This window comes from Desarmillaria tabescens, assembly GCF_030435595.1.
Source record: "Desarmillaria tabescens strain CCBAS 213 chromosome Unknown EV420scaffold_37, whole genome shotgun sequence".
Taxonomy (NCBI): domain Eukaryota; kingdom Fungi; phylum Basidiomycota; class Agaricomycetes; order Agaricales; family Physalacriaceae; genus Desarmillaria; species Desarmillaria tabescens.
The window spans coordinates 380510-397841 of NW_026848336.1; the positions used below are offsets into that span (position 1 = coordinate 380510).

The window sequence follows — 17332 nt, forward strand, 5'->3', positions numbered from 1 at the left end:
AATACCTGCTGACTGTGTCGTGTGAGGGAAGCCGGCCTTGGGGCAATGAATCGTGAGATAAATGGTTGGCATGCGAGTTCCACTTGACCTCCACACTTGGCAAGAGAATCGGCATAGCAAACGTCAATTGCGCGAATAGAAACCACGGACATGAATGTATCTGGGCACCCTGAAGTCCACCTGTAGCAGGCGGCCACGCTGTCTAACAGTTGACGACGGAACTTCACTAGCTGAGGGTAAGGCCACATTCAACCGTCAAGTGACTGTCCTGCCAACCGCAACGTGGACATCCAGAGGGAACTGATAGACAAATGAATTTGGAGAGATTACGATAGCGCTGAACTCGGGCCCAACGGCGACAAAAGAATGTCAGAACATTGTGGGATGAGAGGGTGCGAACCGGGAAACACCGTTAACCAATCACGCTACCTATTGAAAGCTCTGCAAATGCAATCTAGTCCATTATACGTGGTATACAGCTACAATAGTACATATTACAACGTTTGTGATACTTAATCTTACGCAGGAGGCAAGAAAGATACAATCTCAGCCTTAAGGCTAGCGACCATCTTGTCCTTCCCATCGACCGGTTTCCACCCAAGAGCCCGAGAGCGATCAGCCCTAACCCGGGCATTAGTTCCAAGGAAAGGCCAGAGTGGCTACAGACGAACGGACATCAGTAATGCCTATCGACCTAAAGGAAAATGGACGTACTCCGAAGAATGCTTCTTTCTCCTCCTCGGTGTACGAGCTCGGCTCAGGGTTGGTGCCAATTCCAAGTTCCACCAACGCCTTGGAGATCTCTGTAGCGACTTCCCGTAAGCTATGCTCGCCGTTCTCGAGGAAGTAGTATCCCTCCGCGCCATGCGCGGTGTCAGGCCTTTTGACAACAGTGTTGAATAAAAGGACGTAGAAGTCGACAGCTTGAGACCACGAGATCAGGGTCAATAAGGAACAAGAGAAAGGTATACACACTATCGGACAGAGAAACGTTATGCCAAACATTCACACCTTCACCAATCATACCACCTTGCTTCCGGAACATGCTGGTCTTGACAATGGCAGGGAACTGCACGGAGTGGATGTTTTGGATGCCCAGATCTGCCACGACACCAGTAGCTAGGCCGTACACGGTAGGCGGCAGAACAAGGTAAGAACGTATGTACCCTGAATCAATCAAATTAGAGGTCAGAATTCAAAACGGGGGTGATAGGCGAACGCACCTTGCTTGTCTGCGGCTAAGATCAAGAGATCCGTCTTCCTGTGAATAGCTTCCTCGGGGATACTTGCGAGACGATCCAAGTCGAGGTCGGAGAATACAGGGTACTTGTTGTGCAGACCCAGTGCGTTATCTTGAATGACACCAGTCCCGGACTAGAGATGAGACGTTAGGCCAGGTAGAGATACAGCGACATGAAAACCCACGGTATGAATCAGAGCAGGTACAGATCCATCGGTTTCGTGTTTCTTCTTCATTCCATCAAGGATAGCCTGGGCGGCGACGTGGTCATCTGCATCGACCTAGCATAGAGATTGAGTAACATCCTACTCCCAGTAACGAGGATGCCTACAAAGGTAAGCACGATGTCTGCTTTCGACGCGGCATCGGTGAGCACATCGACATCCTTGTAGCTTCCGATGACAGTCTGAACTTCGAGCGTCCTAAGCTTCGCAGCCTTGTCTTCTGACCGTGCGAGAGCAGTTATTGTGGCAGGGTTGACCACGGTAAGGAGCTTGGAAAGGAAGGAACCTCCGAGGTACCCTTCAGACAACAAGTATCAGCAGCAGGCCAACAGAACATGGAGAGAATCGGGCGCACCTGTAGCACCAGTAATGAAGATTTTAGGCGAGGACATGACCGCGAAATCTGAGCATCGTCACCCATCGACTAGCTGCTTATATACCCTAGCAGTCTCCTCGGAGTCGCTCACAAAATTAAGTCCGTGACGGAAAGACGGAAATTCGCATGACTGTCGAGAAATGGCTTTTAGTGATTGGATAATGTAATGGTGCCGGGTGTCGTGTCAATCTTGCCGACTCGGGGTAATGGTCCAAATTTAGGCATCCGCCCTTTTGCAAGTGCATAATCGTGTTCCAGTCGTGTTGTGATTTGACTGCGATATTGTTCTGGAGTATGCATCGTGGTTGGGTTGATAACGCCATGGCCAGCCTCGCCAAGGTTGCGTCGTAAAACAAACATGTAAATACATGAATGGGTGGTAGTGGTGGGTAATCCGATATCGGAGAGAACACAAGATTTAACGTTGAATTTACCGTTAATGAAGATGATCCCGACTCAGACTTTGTGATCCCGTTTCTTGTTTCCCGTGGCACCTCCAGAAGCACTGCAGTCAACTCGTAATTCGTTGCTCGCCTATTCTTTGCGTAAATCAAATCAATTGTTCTTGGCTATACCCGTCTCCGGGGAGGCCAACTGCTATTTTCGAACATTCTTTGTGATATCACAGCTTAGCCCACGGAGTCCGAAGCGGCAGGCAACATGATTCAGTACAAAGCTAAGGTACAACTCGTACGTTGCCAAGTATAATCGCTAGTATATTCCCAAAGCCACCACAGGCACTGCTTCTGTGAGGTTTAATTAAGTCAAGAAACGAGTCCAGGGGAACGAACGCTCGCTTACCGACATCATAGCTCAATGCTACAGCAGCGCTGATCGTTAGACAGCTGGAGAGAGGTACGGCATGGACGCATCACAGGATGACATACAAACTACAGCACGAATGGACTTCGTGATTTTCTTGTGGATGTTAGTGCTTGGTATTATCTTTCCGAACCAAAGGGTATCAAATTAAACAGTCCGAATACAATTTTTAGCCAGAGCCTCAAAGTGCGGATGCGTCGAGTCGGCAGTGCTTTCACTCTACCAAAATGCGATCAGTAAGGATGTAACAGAAAGTATGTACGCGTACTTTATCACTTGATGTCTGCGTCTTTCCTGTCTCAGTGTCCAACGTGTGCCCAAACTGTACATCGCAAACTGGAGTCAGTATTACCGGCTCGAAACCACCATCGCCATCTATTCTGAAAGAGGATGGATCGCTACGACTCATAGTCTTAAGCAGCATAAGGGTAATCAGAACCGTCAGGCTATAAATGCGCCCGAGGGCGGCAAAGATGGTGAAGGATGCTATTTTATGATAGTTAACAACAACCGAGGATGAACAGGAGATCTGGCGCACCATTCCAGACAGTAAAAAGAAAAACCATCACGAGGACTGTAGACATGGCCGTCGTGAAGCCGCAAGTCAAGGCTTGTATCATCACACGACGCAATAAGCTAGATTTATCATCAATGGCCGAAAGGAACAAGATTGCTAGAGAATGAAATGCTCACCTTTTTGTATGGGCATATGCTGACTGTATGTGTAAACATGCCCAGGCCAGAGACCCTGCAATCGTAATGTCCGTTGCTGCACACATCACAGCATTTGTACTACATTCAGACTTTGGGTAAACAAAAGCGTTGGGTCGAAAAAGTATGATCTCACATCACCAACGGTATAACTAATATGAGGTCGTCCGGATGAACGAGAAGATACATGTTTGATACCAGATTGCAGAGCATCTATACTCGCCGTTGAAAAGAAAAAAAATCATTCGTACCGGTAAAGGAAGGCTCACATGGGCTATGATGAGAAATATGATCCATCCAGTGATCCACTTATTACTGGTACTAAACACCTCCAAGCCTGAGAATGAGACACATCAGAGGTATGAGAAACTCACAGTGTCCAATATCGGTAACAGAAGAAGGCTTGCGCAATCGAGGCAGAGGTGTATGTAAGCAAAGCTCCAGTCGGGACAGTCCATGACAATGTAGGGTATGATGCAACTGGACATAAATCGAGTTGTGAGTTTATGGACACAAAATTGTTTCGAACACCAACCATTATTCATAACCAGATACTAGAGAGCTGCATTAGCACAACGGGAGAGCGAGGACCAGGCCGGGGGACGCACGGCGTAAACATTAGCCACATCTACGATAGAACAAGCCCCATCGAGGACCAAAGATGTGAAGATCCAGTAGCGTAGCCACCTCGTCATCGTCAAGTGGCACAAGCAATAGATACTTAGAGCGACCTGGGACGTGTACAACATCATGTTCAACCATGAAGACGCCAGAAGCGCCCTAGTAGATATTAGCGACGCCAATTGAAGCAAGAGACCAAAGAAACGTACCCTGAAGAAGTATCAAAGTTCAATGACTCCCAAGCCATAGCGCACACAGGCTGAGGAAGAGAAGGCTTTATATTCCTAAACATTCCGTGACGAAATCTGAAGCATTCCCAAGAAGATCACGCCGAAGGACCGGGTACTTGAAGAAAAGAATTCCAAGGTCGCGGCGATCAAAGAAACGCTACGACACCTTGAATTGCGCCAGACACGGCTTCATTCTACCCTGGTGGTGGTAAGCCGCACTCGCAGAGCGCGTACCTATGGTACTGGGCCTGATAGGGTGGCCATGCACACAGGGTCAAAGTATTACAAACCTCAAATGCCTCTAGTCTGATATTGAAACTATCTGCATTTCAAGATATCGAGAGTGCTTGCGGCGCAGAATCATTGGCAACTGTTGAAGACGAAAATAGCGGACCGTATCGGACCGGTAGAGTTTTAAGCGGAGTCTCAAAATACTGAAAGTACTTTTCGCCATCTAAATTTAGACTCACCGAAGTATGGAAAGTAGATAAAAGGGGGCAGGGCAGGATAAGGGGGAAGTTCTGGCTTTCAATGTGTCACATTGTACATGTTTCGTACTAGCTGGTGAGAAGGTTTGATAACAGTATCCGTGTTCTGAGTTGAATATGATACGCCTCAAATGTAAGTAGTGCAAGAATGCTTCGACTTCGACTTCTGCCATCGCCCCGTCTCCTTGGTGCTTGCATGTAACCGTCTGTCTATGTCGTACTCGACCCTGTTCCAGATTATCCTTTCGGCTCCTCATCCTCAAGTTCCCTCAGGGTCGGTCTTGTGGCTACTCCCCTTTTTGTTAATGCGCGGACTTCGCAATGACTCTCTGGAGGTAAGTCTAAGTCGGCAAAAACTGCAGAAGCCCTATATGGTAACGGATTCCATTCTTGCGCATAAAGTATTCGTCCCACTAGAGCGGTTCAATATTTAACAGAAGTATTGCTGCGGGCCTTTCTACGGTTAGGACATATCATGTGGAATACTAAGATTCGTTCGGCGTCGGTCATTAATTAATACGCGTTAGACGTCAAGTAAGTGTGTAGTACATCAGCGAAAATTTGTCAGGGTTTGACAGTGTGGGGACATTTTGGTAGATCTGATTCGAGTTTTTGGCTCAGTCAAAGAGTTTAGAATTTAAACTATCATCGATCGTGAGCTAGCTCTGAGACACGCTGCCGTCACTCATCGACAACTCCTTCCTGCAAAGAGACGAGGTGATACAATCCTAGTATGCCATCATATCCACACCTAACCTTTGGTACATTTTACTGGCAAACGTACAGTCGAAAGTGCTTGACCTTAAGAAAACGTGTGTAAGAATGTATAGTGTGAGAGAGGCCTCCATTTTTTTGGCGAGTCTACATGAACTTGATGGGTGGGTATATACGATCCAATGGTAAATATGCACTGTTCCGGTATGTGTATGTCATCATTTAAATTACTTCTTAAAGAGCATCCTTAAGATCACAGATAAAAAGGGATACCATATACCACTGGCGCTGCTCCAGTGAGATATTTCAACTTGCACACATCTCTTGACTGAGCGACGGCTGCAACAAGAGATGTCCTCTCGGGATCCATCATCGACCCAACAGTCCAGTCCTGTACGTGGTCTCTAGTGAGATGCAACTTATCAAATACTGACTGTGAGAATTTATCGATGTCTCTGTCAGTCACATCCCATAGGTTAGCAACCAACGTCGGGCTGGGAATGCCATTAGTAAACTCGACATGGGTCTAGAGCAAACGATCCATTTACCATCCAGCAATTATATAATTATAAGGGGCACCAACGCGATCAAAGTTGCCCATCTCCCGCAAAAAGCCCGAAGAACACCCCCAGAGCATGACAGCCGCGCATCGAGGAAGATGACGGATTCTATGTGAACGAACATATTGCTCTCCACCCCCATGACCGAAATACCTAAGGAATAATAATATTAGTGCCGGACCTCGAAACGCAACAAAGAGTACACTGACACAACAAGATCCTTGTCTTGCAGAGCGTTCAGGAATTGCTGCTCACTGGGTGGCCGTCCAATAATTCCCTGCCAACCGACAGATTCCATGTCCTCCGCCCACTGCTTAAACCTCCCTTCCGTGCGGCTGAGATCGCCGCTTGGGTTGAGCACATAATACCCTTTTCGAGGATCCACAAATGCTCTGTCCACATCCGAGTCGACACCCGATCTGCATCGTGCCTTCTGTTGCCAACGTGAGAATTCAACTCTATCCAGAAGGAACTCGACGCTGGGAATGCGACTGATACTTCGGCCTCGCAAGATAGGAATATTTTCCCAGGGCAAACCCTGGATGTCCTTGTCCAAGACCAAGAATATGTGTTCGTCCGGCTGTGGGACGTTACGTGCTTTTCTAGTCCTCCGGGAAACATGGTCCTCCAATGCTGAGCGTAAGTCGATGACCACTTGTGTCACATCAATCTCGGCGATGGCCACGGAAACACCGTGAAATTGGTACAGATCGAGCATGAAGTAAACGAGATCTTCTAGTTCCTCGTCCTGGCATTGAGGAGACAAGGTAGAAAAACATTCCATGAGTGTATCATCGAGGGTAACCCGATTAGGTGTTTGGTAATCGGAAGCGATCTTTCGGTGACCTATTGCTTTTTGCTTGGTCTTCTTGTCTTGGAGGTGCAGTCCTCGCTGAAAGGCTTTATCGAACAAAGAGCGCAAATGTGTAATCTCCTCAGCGGAAAGTTGTGGACGCGGGCTGAGAATAGTCTGGCAATGTCTTCAGCATCAGAAAGAAAGACGACATCATAGACGCACCTTGAAAGCCCCCAACCAGCAGAACTCGATGTTCTGCAGCAGTTCTCGCAACCTGGTGTCCAACGAAGCACGCTCTTTCCACCATTTAGACTTCGCATCATCGTCATTGGGCTTAATATTGACGGCTGCTTTCGTTGTCTGGTTGCTTGATCGTATTATGTCCTGGAATTCAGTAATTGCATCCTCGAACGTCAGATGCCCCTCGTCCCCTTCACCATCTCGCCGGCCCTTCAATGGAACACAGAAGACCAAGTCTCTATCACGAACGTCCCCCCCATACTGTCGAGTGACGAACAGCGTGCTTTTGTCCTCGGTGACGCACATGTGTACGACCGACCAAGTGACTGGAAGTGACGCCATTTGGCACGTTGACAAAGTTGGAATATCAACGGGTCGAGATCGATACCGTTGTTGTACACGATTCCAATAGTCCTTGAGTGATGATTCCGCCGCGTCTGTTTCATCGTCGGACGCGTCACTGGTTCGAGGTCGCCAGAGAATGGGCTTGCTACTGTTCTGGGAAGTTCTTGATGCAGACGCGAGCGGCCACCGACAATCATCCAAGGAAACCGCGGTTGGAAACTTGTGAAGGATGGCCTCGTACATCTCGCGTCGAAGCGTTATAGCAGAGGAAGCGTCTGCAGCGAGGATAAATACATCAAAAGTTTGATATGCGGGAGAAAGATACCTAGAAGACTAGCGACAAGAAGGGGTCCGTCCGCTCCTGATTTTCCTAAGGATGTTTGGAAGGCTCTGATGAGCGCTAACTTGATAGCTGCTTCGCGGACATGCGACACATTGCCATTATGCGCCGTGAGCTTCAAGTTATCGCAAAACAGTCGAGCTGCTGTTTCCAGACTTCGAGTGATCTCTAGTGATGTCCCTGACAATGTGGGCGTATCCGCACCCGCCGTTCCTAACGGCAGGGCTATTGCTATAGCAATTTCAGTATACCGACTAGCGAGAAATACAAGAAAGCCTACTGGATTCTGTAAGAGAACTCAAGAACATATCAGCGCGAAAACGCTTATAAACACCATGGAGCGTCAGTTTCGCAATTAAACTGTTTTCTTCCGCCTGGAACAGAATCAGACGAAAGCACAAGTAAAACAGTTGGAGGCAATACCTTGGTTTGAGAGTTATATGACAAACACATAAACATCTCCAGTAGTTCGGTAGACTGCTCCCCATTGTCGTCACGGAGGTGCCAGACTAGAGAAGGATTGAGACAATACAGAGAAACCAAAAATGGGCCACATACTTCGGTTTCGTAAGAGTTTCGTAAGCAGTCCAGGCACCATCAGCTCTGTGCCTGTGGATCTTCGGGGTCTGCATTTTTCATGAGCTATTCATTCATCCTGAAAACATGCGAGGGAGCATACCCGAATACTAGGCCATCGAAGAGTCCGAAAGTCTTGTCGAGCCGCTCCAAATCTGTGCCGCCATTTGATAGTCGATATCCGCATCGACTTGACTAAATTGCCCACGAAGTCGATGTATGTCAGCTAAATCAATGCCCGTGTCATCACACATCAGCTGAAGAGCTGCCGCCAGACTCTCTCGGCCTTCCTCGAGTTTTTCCTGATGCAACCTGCAATTCTGCTTTCCGAATCAAAGCTCGTGCCATCATAGCAGGAGCATTCAAAGCCTGGGCAAGATCTTCCGCCTGTTGCGCGAAGAATTCTGCTTCACGAGCCGAGCCTTGAATTGCATACCCATCACATAGGGCAAACAGTGTCAACATTAAACCCTCTGATATACGCCAGCCCAACTCATTCATAGCTTCTCGGCGTGAGAACTCTTTCTTTGCTGGGTTAGACGACGCGTCCTCCGGTGTCCGTGAAGTGCGGGGGTCTGTGAAAGGATCTGCTTCGTCGGAGGGCTTTGGTTTCGAAGACGGGGGTTGAAGACGTGAGAGGGCATCGAAAGCACGATTCCACTGCCTCAGGGATTGAAGAAGACCATCAAGATAGGACGCGGTGTCGTCCTGCAGCATGATTAGAGTGTCGAAGGATCTAACAATCTTTTGAAACTTACTTTACAAGATTGGATAAGTGAGTGTACATGAAAAGCCATAGCCGTCTTTTCTATACGAACGATACGCCTGTTGAACACGTTGTAAGGGAGGCTAGCGTCTTGTCTTCTTTCAGATGATCCGAGAAATTCAGAGCTGCTTGGTATAATTCGGAGCTATGAACGACTATCATGACGGGCACCCAACTGGTAACGCTAGGACCCACCTCTGTGCTATATCATCGAGTATAACTCTAGATTCTGCAAAGCGGAGGAGAAATGTAATCGCTACATCGAAAGACACCTGTCCAGCTTGCACCGTCGGAGATAGTTGACTGAAGATTTTGTTTGCTCTTTTCATTTTCCCAAGGCTTACAAAATCATGAGCTAGCTGTGCTGAAGCCCATACATAACCTGCACCAGTATGAGCCTGTGTATATAAAAAAAAGGGATGCCTTACGATCGCTTGAGCAACCCCCGGAACATTCGGAAATTCTTCGCATGATGTCCAAGGCATTGACTCTGGGTATCAAAAGGGATAGCACGCCAAGAATGTGAACCAAACGACTCTGAAAGGAAGTTTGACATTGAAGGGTAGGGAGTAGGGTGACAAGGAGGACTTACGAAGAGTATCCAAAAGTTTCCCTGCGTCTTCGAACACGACATTAGCAGTGGAGGATCGGGTAGCTGTCTGAGCAGGCGTGGCCGTGTTGATTGGTACATCTTCCAGGGACTGCAAAAACATCAAGTTAGAATATGTGGTTCATCAGGTCAGTGATCACTAACCCTTGCGCTGACGAGGCTTAGGTGTAGTGGGTGTCTTTGCCGGTGTCTTCTTAGCTGTTGTTCTTCTCGTACTAGACGCCGGTTTCTCAGCTTCCTGGCTGAGGACTGCTTAGGTGTCGCTTTCCGGGACACCTTAGCGTCAGCTCCTGATTGCAAATAAGATCGTAAAATCTCGCAAGCAGCATTTGAGCCTTCGATAATTAGCGCCATCTGCTGTGTATCAGCACGACGATGTGCATGCATCGCTTGCCAGATGTGAGCCAGAGCACGATACTGCGAAGAATATGCTGCAAGTCCCGCGTCTGTAGCTGAGTGCTGGAAAGAATTTCATTAGGAGGTGACAAACGCCACAATGGAATACTCTTACCTCACTCACAAGAGCCAGGATGTCAACAACAATGGCGTCAGGCGTTCCGATTTGACTGATTATATCTAGCCCGCAATGATAGGCGAATATCAAACACTGGATAAGGACCCTGGCACGCCGTAAAGGCATGCCTGCACAAGTGTAAAGTTCCGTTGCATCCTTCAACAATCCCGCCATTACCGCCTGGACGGATTTCTTGACAAGATGTGGCTCCAAACATCCCAGTTGTCGTTCTAGAAGTGCCCCAACGACGCTTGGATTATCGAGCCCGGCAAATCGTAGGGATATATCGGGATGGAACAACATCAGATCACATACGCCTTGGTAGGTGACCTTGTCCACTATGCTGCACAGTTCCTTGACGGCAGGCGAACAATCGAAGAGAGCGCTAAGGCTAGAATTTCCAGAACGCTGCACGAAGTCTGACACTTGGTAGGGAAAGACCTTTATGCATTGCACAAATGCTTCGTGAGCAGGCTACTTCAAAATGAGATAGTGAAAGCATGAGTCAATAGCGGCCTACCTTTCTGTCACCGATTTTTGCATAGCAGAGACCCAGCAGCTGCCAGCGTCGATACAACTGGTTATTCAATTGGATCCATCCACCTTCCTTGTCGTCTCCTTCAGATCCAGGGCGTGATTGGAGGCTCAAAGCCTTTGAACCAAGTTCGCAACCATCCTTGAAAAAGCTGATGGCAGAAGCATGCCGTTCGGATTGATACAAGGTTCCGCCAGCGTTATGAAAAGCCCCAGATACGCAGCGTGTAAAGTTTGCTTCGTCAAAGCCAGTGACACCGTCTTTACCTAGTTCGACTAGTGCTGCCGCTCGCACCAGATAGCTGTGCGCAGGGACATAGGTTCTGATGTTTGAGACGTCCAACCGGGACCGTGACAATACAAACAGTGTCTCGAGCGCCTGTGTCAGGGTGTTTTTTGACGGTTTCTGCCGGACTGTCAATCAGAATACAAATGATCGGGCCACAGCACTTACCACCTTGATGATCTGCTCCAGAACATTCACAATCAGCTCGAGAAGAGAAGAGATTTCAGAGACATCTTTGAACTGGGCGTCGGAACCGCCAGACGTGGATTCGAGGGTCTTGACAACAGCCCTTCGAAGTCTTTCTAATGCACGGTCACCTTTGCCTTCCATCCACGAGATATCCGGATTGCGGCGTAGATCCTCGGCCACCTGGTCCAAAAGTGCCATAGTACTGTCCAAGGCATTGTGCAAAGAACCTTGGTGAATAAACGTAAGTCTTCTGATCAGCACGACATGTGTACCTTACCTTCGTCAGGCTTGTCTAATAAGGATGCGGTACGCGTAAGGTTGGCACAAAAGTGTGCCTTATCCACTTTGGGGAGGGGTGGTTTCGGTTCGTGCTCTTCCGGACTTGGTATTTCTGTATCGCCCATGGATGGAGGCATTTCCTTCGGCGGAGATGCACGATGGATCAGTCCAACAATCTTATCTAACAAGGCAATATTTCCGTTCTGTGGCGAAGAATCCTGAGTCGATGAATGAACATGAGTAAAAGATTTTCCTACGCGATTCGTGAGCTCTATCCAGTATTCGCAAAATCCCGCGAAGCTCTTCCCTTTAAGAAACTCTGTACTATCCTGCTTTGTCTCCGCGATTGTAACCAGGTGGGAAAAAGCTTGGACCAAGATATTCCCAGCCTGTTGATGCACGTCTGACGAAGAGGGCTGCTCCGAAAGCAATGATTTCATGTAAACAGCGGCGTACTTCGTGGGTTGCTCCCAAAAGACGTCTGGACTTCCAACAGTACCAGGGCTCGTATAAGCCAAACAACAAAGAGCGTGCATCCGGATGAAGAATGCAGATGACGTGTCGGATTGCATGATTTCGGCAGGAATAGATTTGGTTAGCACAGAATAGATTCGGGTGAGGATGAAGTCAATATGCTTTGTCGGAAGACGTTGAAAGAAAGGCATCCAGGACATGAGGGTGAATTCATGCCGTAGGGTGTCCGCCAGATTCGTTAGAAAGTCAGTAGGCAACTTGTGCGGTCGTAAGGTCGTTTTTGGCGGCGGAAAATATGTTGATGTGATAACCACCAGCGCATACATAAAATAATTAGATACCAGAGTCAGTAGGGAAGGTTCGATAGAGGAAGGTATTGCAGGAATCGGCACGGTGATCAAATGGAGCTTTCCAGACGGCTTTGATTTTGATGGAATTGACACAGATAGAAGCTTGCAGAGACTGCAGTGCATGTCAGGCAAGGACAGCAATGCAGCATCATGCTATGAGTATGTTAGTGGCTGAGTAAAATCCAAGAGTAGAGTGGCGCACCATATCCAGCGCAACAAGCTTTCCCAGAACACTCATAGCAGCCCGTTCAACATCTATATCCCCCGGACATAGCTCTCGCAGAGACGCTATGTGAGTGACAGCTGACGTAGCCGCTGATTTTGCCTCCGTAAGCTTTCTGGGCGAATCACCAGTCGACTGTTTCCAACCCGAAGCCACTATTGACGCCAGAGACTGAGAGGCGGAATTTACAGCGCGCATGGCGACGATCTTCTGCCTTTCCGCACTAAGGATAGGTGTTTGAGCTTTCGCCTTCCCTTTCGTGTTCGTGATGCTGAGACCAGAGGCTAATTGATCCGCAAGACGGTCTACTGTGGGCGTCTTCGGTATGCCATTACAAGCTCGAGTTCGACGAGATGTGGACGCGACAGGCATTGGAAGAAAATGAAGTGAGGAGAGACTCGGAAATTCCGCGAGGCTGAAGTTCGAGGTACCACGTGAGCGACGCGTTGTTTGTTCCTGTTCCATCGAGACATGCCGATATGCCGACCGGAGGAACCGTTCCGGTCCGTTTGTTGTTGTAGGATGTTGTTCCTCAGTCGTTCCTTCCTCTTTCGACCTAAATACACCCCCTTATCATTTTCTATCCCCAGCAACGCTTCTTCCGACTCGGAAACTCTATCTTTTCATCAGCACAGCCTAGGCTGCGAATTCCATCTGATAATTGCCCTCACACTTGACCGTTACGTCTCCAATTGCGTTTTCACATGCCTTGTATCAACATCTCGCCGCAATTCCCATCGCTCTATGGATTGTACCGCCTTTTATATTGAATTCTGATGTCCTCATTGGAGCTCCTGGCTCTCATGCTTGTGAACTTCCATGGCTATCGGCTCTGGAGACGCTATCGCAACACATCTATCGTCCACTACGAGATGCAGCATTCTCACGCCAGGCTTCCTTCTTGAGTCTCGTACATTCTGCATTGTAGATTGTATCAGTCCATCGCCACATGAACGGGGCTTGCGACTAGACTCTTGACACAATCGCCACATGATGCAGCTCGTACCTCCTTGGCATTATCGTTGTAGTATTGAGGTGTTTATTGAACTAGTTGACTGCTCTTCTAGGGTCATTGATTGCGTCTCACTTGGACGGAACTCAAGCTCCGATAACTGGACCTCGGGCAATATTTCGCCGCAAATGAGACTTACTGACGCCCTCAGGGATATTGTCGGATGCATTATGAGGCGTGCTAGACCACTCACAAATGTGGTAGGCGAAGCTCGAAGACTTGTTTGTAAATTCCCATTCCAGCATCATATTGAACAGTCCCCGTTGCCGTCACACGCGGTCTCCAGTAGGATCCGAAGTTCTGTGGGAATTCCCAAGTCGATGCTGACATCGTGTGTGGACTCCGAGCTCAAGCCGTCGTTGTGGCCACCATCTGTAGTTGTATGTGTTTACAGATATCGAGACTTTAGGAACCTCTGAAGTCTATCTAATTGTTCTCGTTTTGGCGACCTCAGTTCATTGGGAAACAGCGACCGATAGCTGCGGTGCGTCCTGGCAGCTGTTTGTCGTACATCATTTTTTTCTGAGGTATATATTTAGATGTCTTCGCAGGTAGTAAAGGTGCGACAAACATACGATCACGGCGGTCCTGTGCTCATGGCCTCCCAGGGGTGCACCCTTGGGGTAAGCCATAACAACTAGTGCGATGAATGTGAGTGTATGGATATCTCCTTCATTGTAAACGAAAATAGGGACCATCCGGAACGTTATCGCGTTCGCACCGGGAGCCATTTATGGCGTTCTTGCGGAGAAATCACCTAGAGTCAGCACACGCAAACGTATCCGGATGATTGCAGATGAATCATAATTCAGTGATGACATGCTTGGGTTTGCCTTCTTCAGGGTAGGCTAGTTGAGCCAGTTCCTCAGCAGGCCGCAGCCTCATGCCCTATTGAGCGCTCGACTTTGTACGGTGGATGGTGTGCCATCGCGTGTCTGGATCGCCACAAGAGTAGTCAACATCCTCGCTAGGTACGAATTGAGCGTATTACTAGCTAACATATCCATCCCCTCTTCTGCTTTGTAGAGCTTGAATGAGTATCTGTCTTTTCCCTGCAAGATCTTGAAAGCATTTTTGTCGGATTTAATGATGGGGCGAAAACTGGCTTACCATTGTGCATCAGTCATACTTTGGCAGATTTCCTTTGCAACCAAAGTTCGTTGGTGCTTGACTAAGAGGCGACGAGGCTCCTACAATCCTCTTTGCTCAGCTCCCTCCGAGTCTTCAACGGTATGAAGGATTGCGTAGAAGAGATAAGTAGTGACTGGTACGGGAGGTACTAGGGCTGTAGACCTGGCGTTCCTGGTTGGGACCTTGTGCCGGTACCAACACTAACTCATCATTGTCTAGCAGCAGTAAAAATGGGAGACAAGAAAAATATCCCAGTAATCCATCTCTCCGACATTGACTGATCAGTCAGATGTATGATTATGACATTTACACTACCTTATCCGATATCACGAGAAGTCTTTGCTGGTACTGGGAAACAGAGAAGGCAGGAGAGCTTGAATTTATTATCAGGTTTCGGTTAGTTTTCTCAATCCTCCTTGTCATTTTCTATAGAGCCATCAATATGAACCAATATGATTCAATAAATATTTCGAGGACGGGGCCGGAGCTAGGAGTCCGGACATCGCCAAATCCTTTCCTACAGCGGAAGCAGGAATGGTTAAGCACTGGAAATAAGTTCTGTTGGTATTTCTGCTTCCCTCTCTATTTATGGTTTAATTTAGGGTCATAAACGAAGGAGGGAAGATGTTTTTGCTCAGAGTCCGGACTGGCCATGTGGAAAGTGAAATTGAGGGCTGAAGTTATCCTGTACACTCCTTCTTCCTCAATAAATATCGGAAATAATGTTAGAACATATTCATGATAGTTATTTACCGCAAGCAAAAGCTCATGGTCAAGTCTCGAAAGTACCAACCAAATCGGGAAGCAGTGTAGCACAGCCACTTTGAGCACCTTCTGTTCCCTGCGTACATCTCATCGTATTTCGTTCATTGGAAAACTCTCTTTACGACTAAAGGTATGTCCCGTTAACTGTAGGCATATATTCGGGGCAAGTCGCAGCGAGAAAAGCTCCTGGCCGGACTCCTGGCTCCGGCCTCATTCTGAATATTTCCATGCCCTCGCACCCGGGGACGGTCCGGTGCTGAGTATCGCATTTTATGCTCATGTCGAGACCGGCACAGATCCGAATGTTATCGTCTTCGATGTTTAATTGATACGAGTCTCGAACATTCCTGATCCTGCCTCACCGTTCTCTAGATTCTGCAAATCTCGTGCGTTGTGGATGCGAAACATGTGAAAAAAGACGTGCATCGAATTGTAATTCAGCCCCATTGAGACACATTCTCCCCGTTTCTTCCGTATTTCGTGACCCCAAGAAGTGGGTTTTCTGAATAGAGAATCGCAGACAAGTATGGTTTGAGATAACTGCGGGTCTCAGAAAACAAGAAGATAAGCATTACGTATTTTTGACATCGAAAAGAAGTAAGTATGCCTATATATGGACAGCCGCCATTATCACATGCGAAAGGGACTGAAGGTATATATTCCTTGACGTGCATTTACCCAGCTTACCCCCCAACCACCACCACCACCATGTCTACCAAGACGGAAACCTCATCCGTCCCGATGCCCTCTTCGACGACGACCCCAGAATTTACCGCGTTTTCTCGCGTTATTTCTATCCCGCTTATCCAGTCTTCCCTTGAGGCTGTTAGCCAAGCGCTGGCTACCAACGCGTACACCAAATCTCCGTATTCGACTGCCAAGGACCTCTCCACTTCCGCCTACAAGTACACCGAGCCTATCCAGACTCGCCTCGCGCCCTATATTGCGAGTGTAGACGGTTACGCGAACAAGGCGGTCGATGTCGTTGAGTCCAGGTACCCTTACGCTTTCACAGCAAAGCCGGAGGAGGTCGTCGAACTTGTTAGAGAGCGCAGGGCCAGTGCCTCGAAAGCTATCGACGAGAAGGTCAGGCAACCAGCTTTCCATGTCGTCCAAGGGATTGACCAGGTGAATACTCTACCCTTATTGACACCGAACCCCAAAATTCTGACTTTTCTTGATTAGCAATTCACGCCTATCCTGAACTACGTTGAAGGGGCGTACACCCGGATCAGCCCTGAATCCCAACCCTCCTCGCCGACCGAATCCAAATATCAGTATCAACGCGCTCTCGCCCTTTCCAAGTCCATCAAGGACCAACTTTACGGTTATTCCAACGAGCAAATAAAGCAGATCCAGGCACATTCAGTTCTCGTGTATGTGTTCCTTCTTATCGCTCATCATCATGACACTAACCTGGCTCTCCACAACAGGCAAAAGGCAACGGAGACATCACATTCAATCAGTGTTCTGGCATCTTCCTCTATAACCAACGCCCAGACTCGCATTCATGCTCTCTCAGACAACATGCTGGCTGAACTCCAAAAACTTCAGGCTTCTTCTACAGCCCTGGCCGCCTCACTTCAAAACTCTGCCACTTCTACCCTGCACAACTCCACGACGCAGCTTCAAACTCAGATCCCGCCTCACGTCCAGGAACTCTACCACGACTTCTCACAGCGTTTGACTACCACAATCACTGACCTTCGCACTATTGTGTCGGACAAGGACATACCCTTGCCAGAGAAGGTCGGTCGCGTTGGGGCTGAGGTGAGGGAGCAGGTGTCGCCGTTGTTGGATAATTTGAAAGCGACTGTCACGGAGCTCATTGCTCGGGGCCGCGCTGCAGTCCCTGGGAGCCCTTCTCTAACTACAGTAAATGGAGTTAACGGCCATGCCCAATAAGCCATGGCGCG

At 48.3% G+C, this 17332-nt stretch overlaps 4 protein-coding genes across 4 annotated transcripts; 1 reads left to right on the forward strand and 3 right to left on the reverse strand.

Moving 5' to 3' along the window:
• Positions 1–388: 388 nt before the first annotated feature.
• Positions 389–1856, reverse strand: EV420DRAFT_1706968 (NAD(P)-binding protein; the record flags this gene model as incomplete). The annotated part of the gene is made up of 7 exons (XM_060479556.1): positions 389–659; positions 715–923; positions 976–1167; positions 1224–1374; positions 1426–1521; positions 1572–1762; positions 1820–1856. 7 exons carry the CDS (start codon positions 1854–1856, stop codon positions 519–521), a joined length of 1017 nt encoding a protein of 338 aa, XP_060327114.1. The 3' UTR covers positions 389–518.
• Positions 1857–2458: 602 nt separating this feature from the next.
• On the reverse strand, positions 2459–4411 carry EV420DRAFT_766193 (uncharacterized protein). Its single transcript, XM_060483400.1, has 11 exons — positions 4204–4411; positions 3982–4153; positions 3909–3927; positions 3748–3853; positions 3643–3694; positions 3510–3586; positions 3356–3454; positions 3201–3298; positions 2931–3148; positions 2642–2881; positions 2459–2586 (listed from the first exon to the last, which is right to left on the reverse strand). Exons 1-10 carry the CDS (start codon positions 4284–4286, stop codon positions 2810–2812), a joined length of 996 nt encoding a protein of 331 aa, XP_060327115.1. The 5' UTR covers positions 4287–4411; the 3' UTR covers positions 2459–2586; positions 2642–2809.
• Positions 4412–5679: 1268 nt separating this feature from the next.
• On the reverse strand, positions 5680–11380 carry EV420DRAFT_1622074 (peptidase family C50-domain-containing protein; the record flags this gene model as incomplete). The annotated part of the gene is made up of 20 exons (XM_060475773.1): positions 5680–5920; positions 5975–6139; positions 6196–6956; positions 7005–7642; positions 7693–7938; positions 7988–8081; positions 8131–8216; positions 8266–8324; positions 8387–8478; positions 8536–8813; positions 8916–8991; positions 9042–9108; positions 9245–9431; positions 9478–9584; positions 9638–9740; positions 9804–9897; positions 9936–10118; positions 10180–10647; positions 10694–11113; positions 11162–11380. 20 exons carry the CDS (start codon positions 11378–11380, stop codon positions 5680–5682), a joined length of 4584 nt encoding a protein of 1527 aa, XP_060327116.1.
• A 4777-nt stretch (positions 11381–16157) lies between these two features.
• EV420DRAFT_1274950 (uncharacterized protein) lies at positions 16158–17321 on the forward strand (the record flags this gene model as incomplete). The annotated part of the gene is made up of 3 exons (XM_060467876.1): positions 16158–16544; positions 16602–16792; positions 16850–17321. 3 exons carry the CDS (start codon positions 16158–16160, stop codon positions 17319–17321), a joined length of 1050 nt encoding a protein of 349 aa, XP_060327117.1.
• Between the last annotated feature and the right edge of the window lie 11 nt (positions 17322–17332).

Coding starts and splice junctions, on each gene's coding strand:
- EV420DRAFT_766193 (XM_060483400.1), bottom strand. CDS start 4,286: ATGTTTAGGAATATAAAGCCTTCTCTTCCTCAGCCTGTGTGCGCTATG. Junction 3,587..3,642: donor TATTTCTCATCATAGCCCAT/GTGAGCCTTCCT, acceptor CGGCGAGTATAG/ATGCTCTGCAATCTGGTATC. Junction 3,299..3,355: donor GCATATGCCCATACAAAAAG/GTGAGCATTTCA, acceptor TGATAAATCTAG/CTTATTGCGTCGTGTGATGA.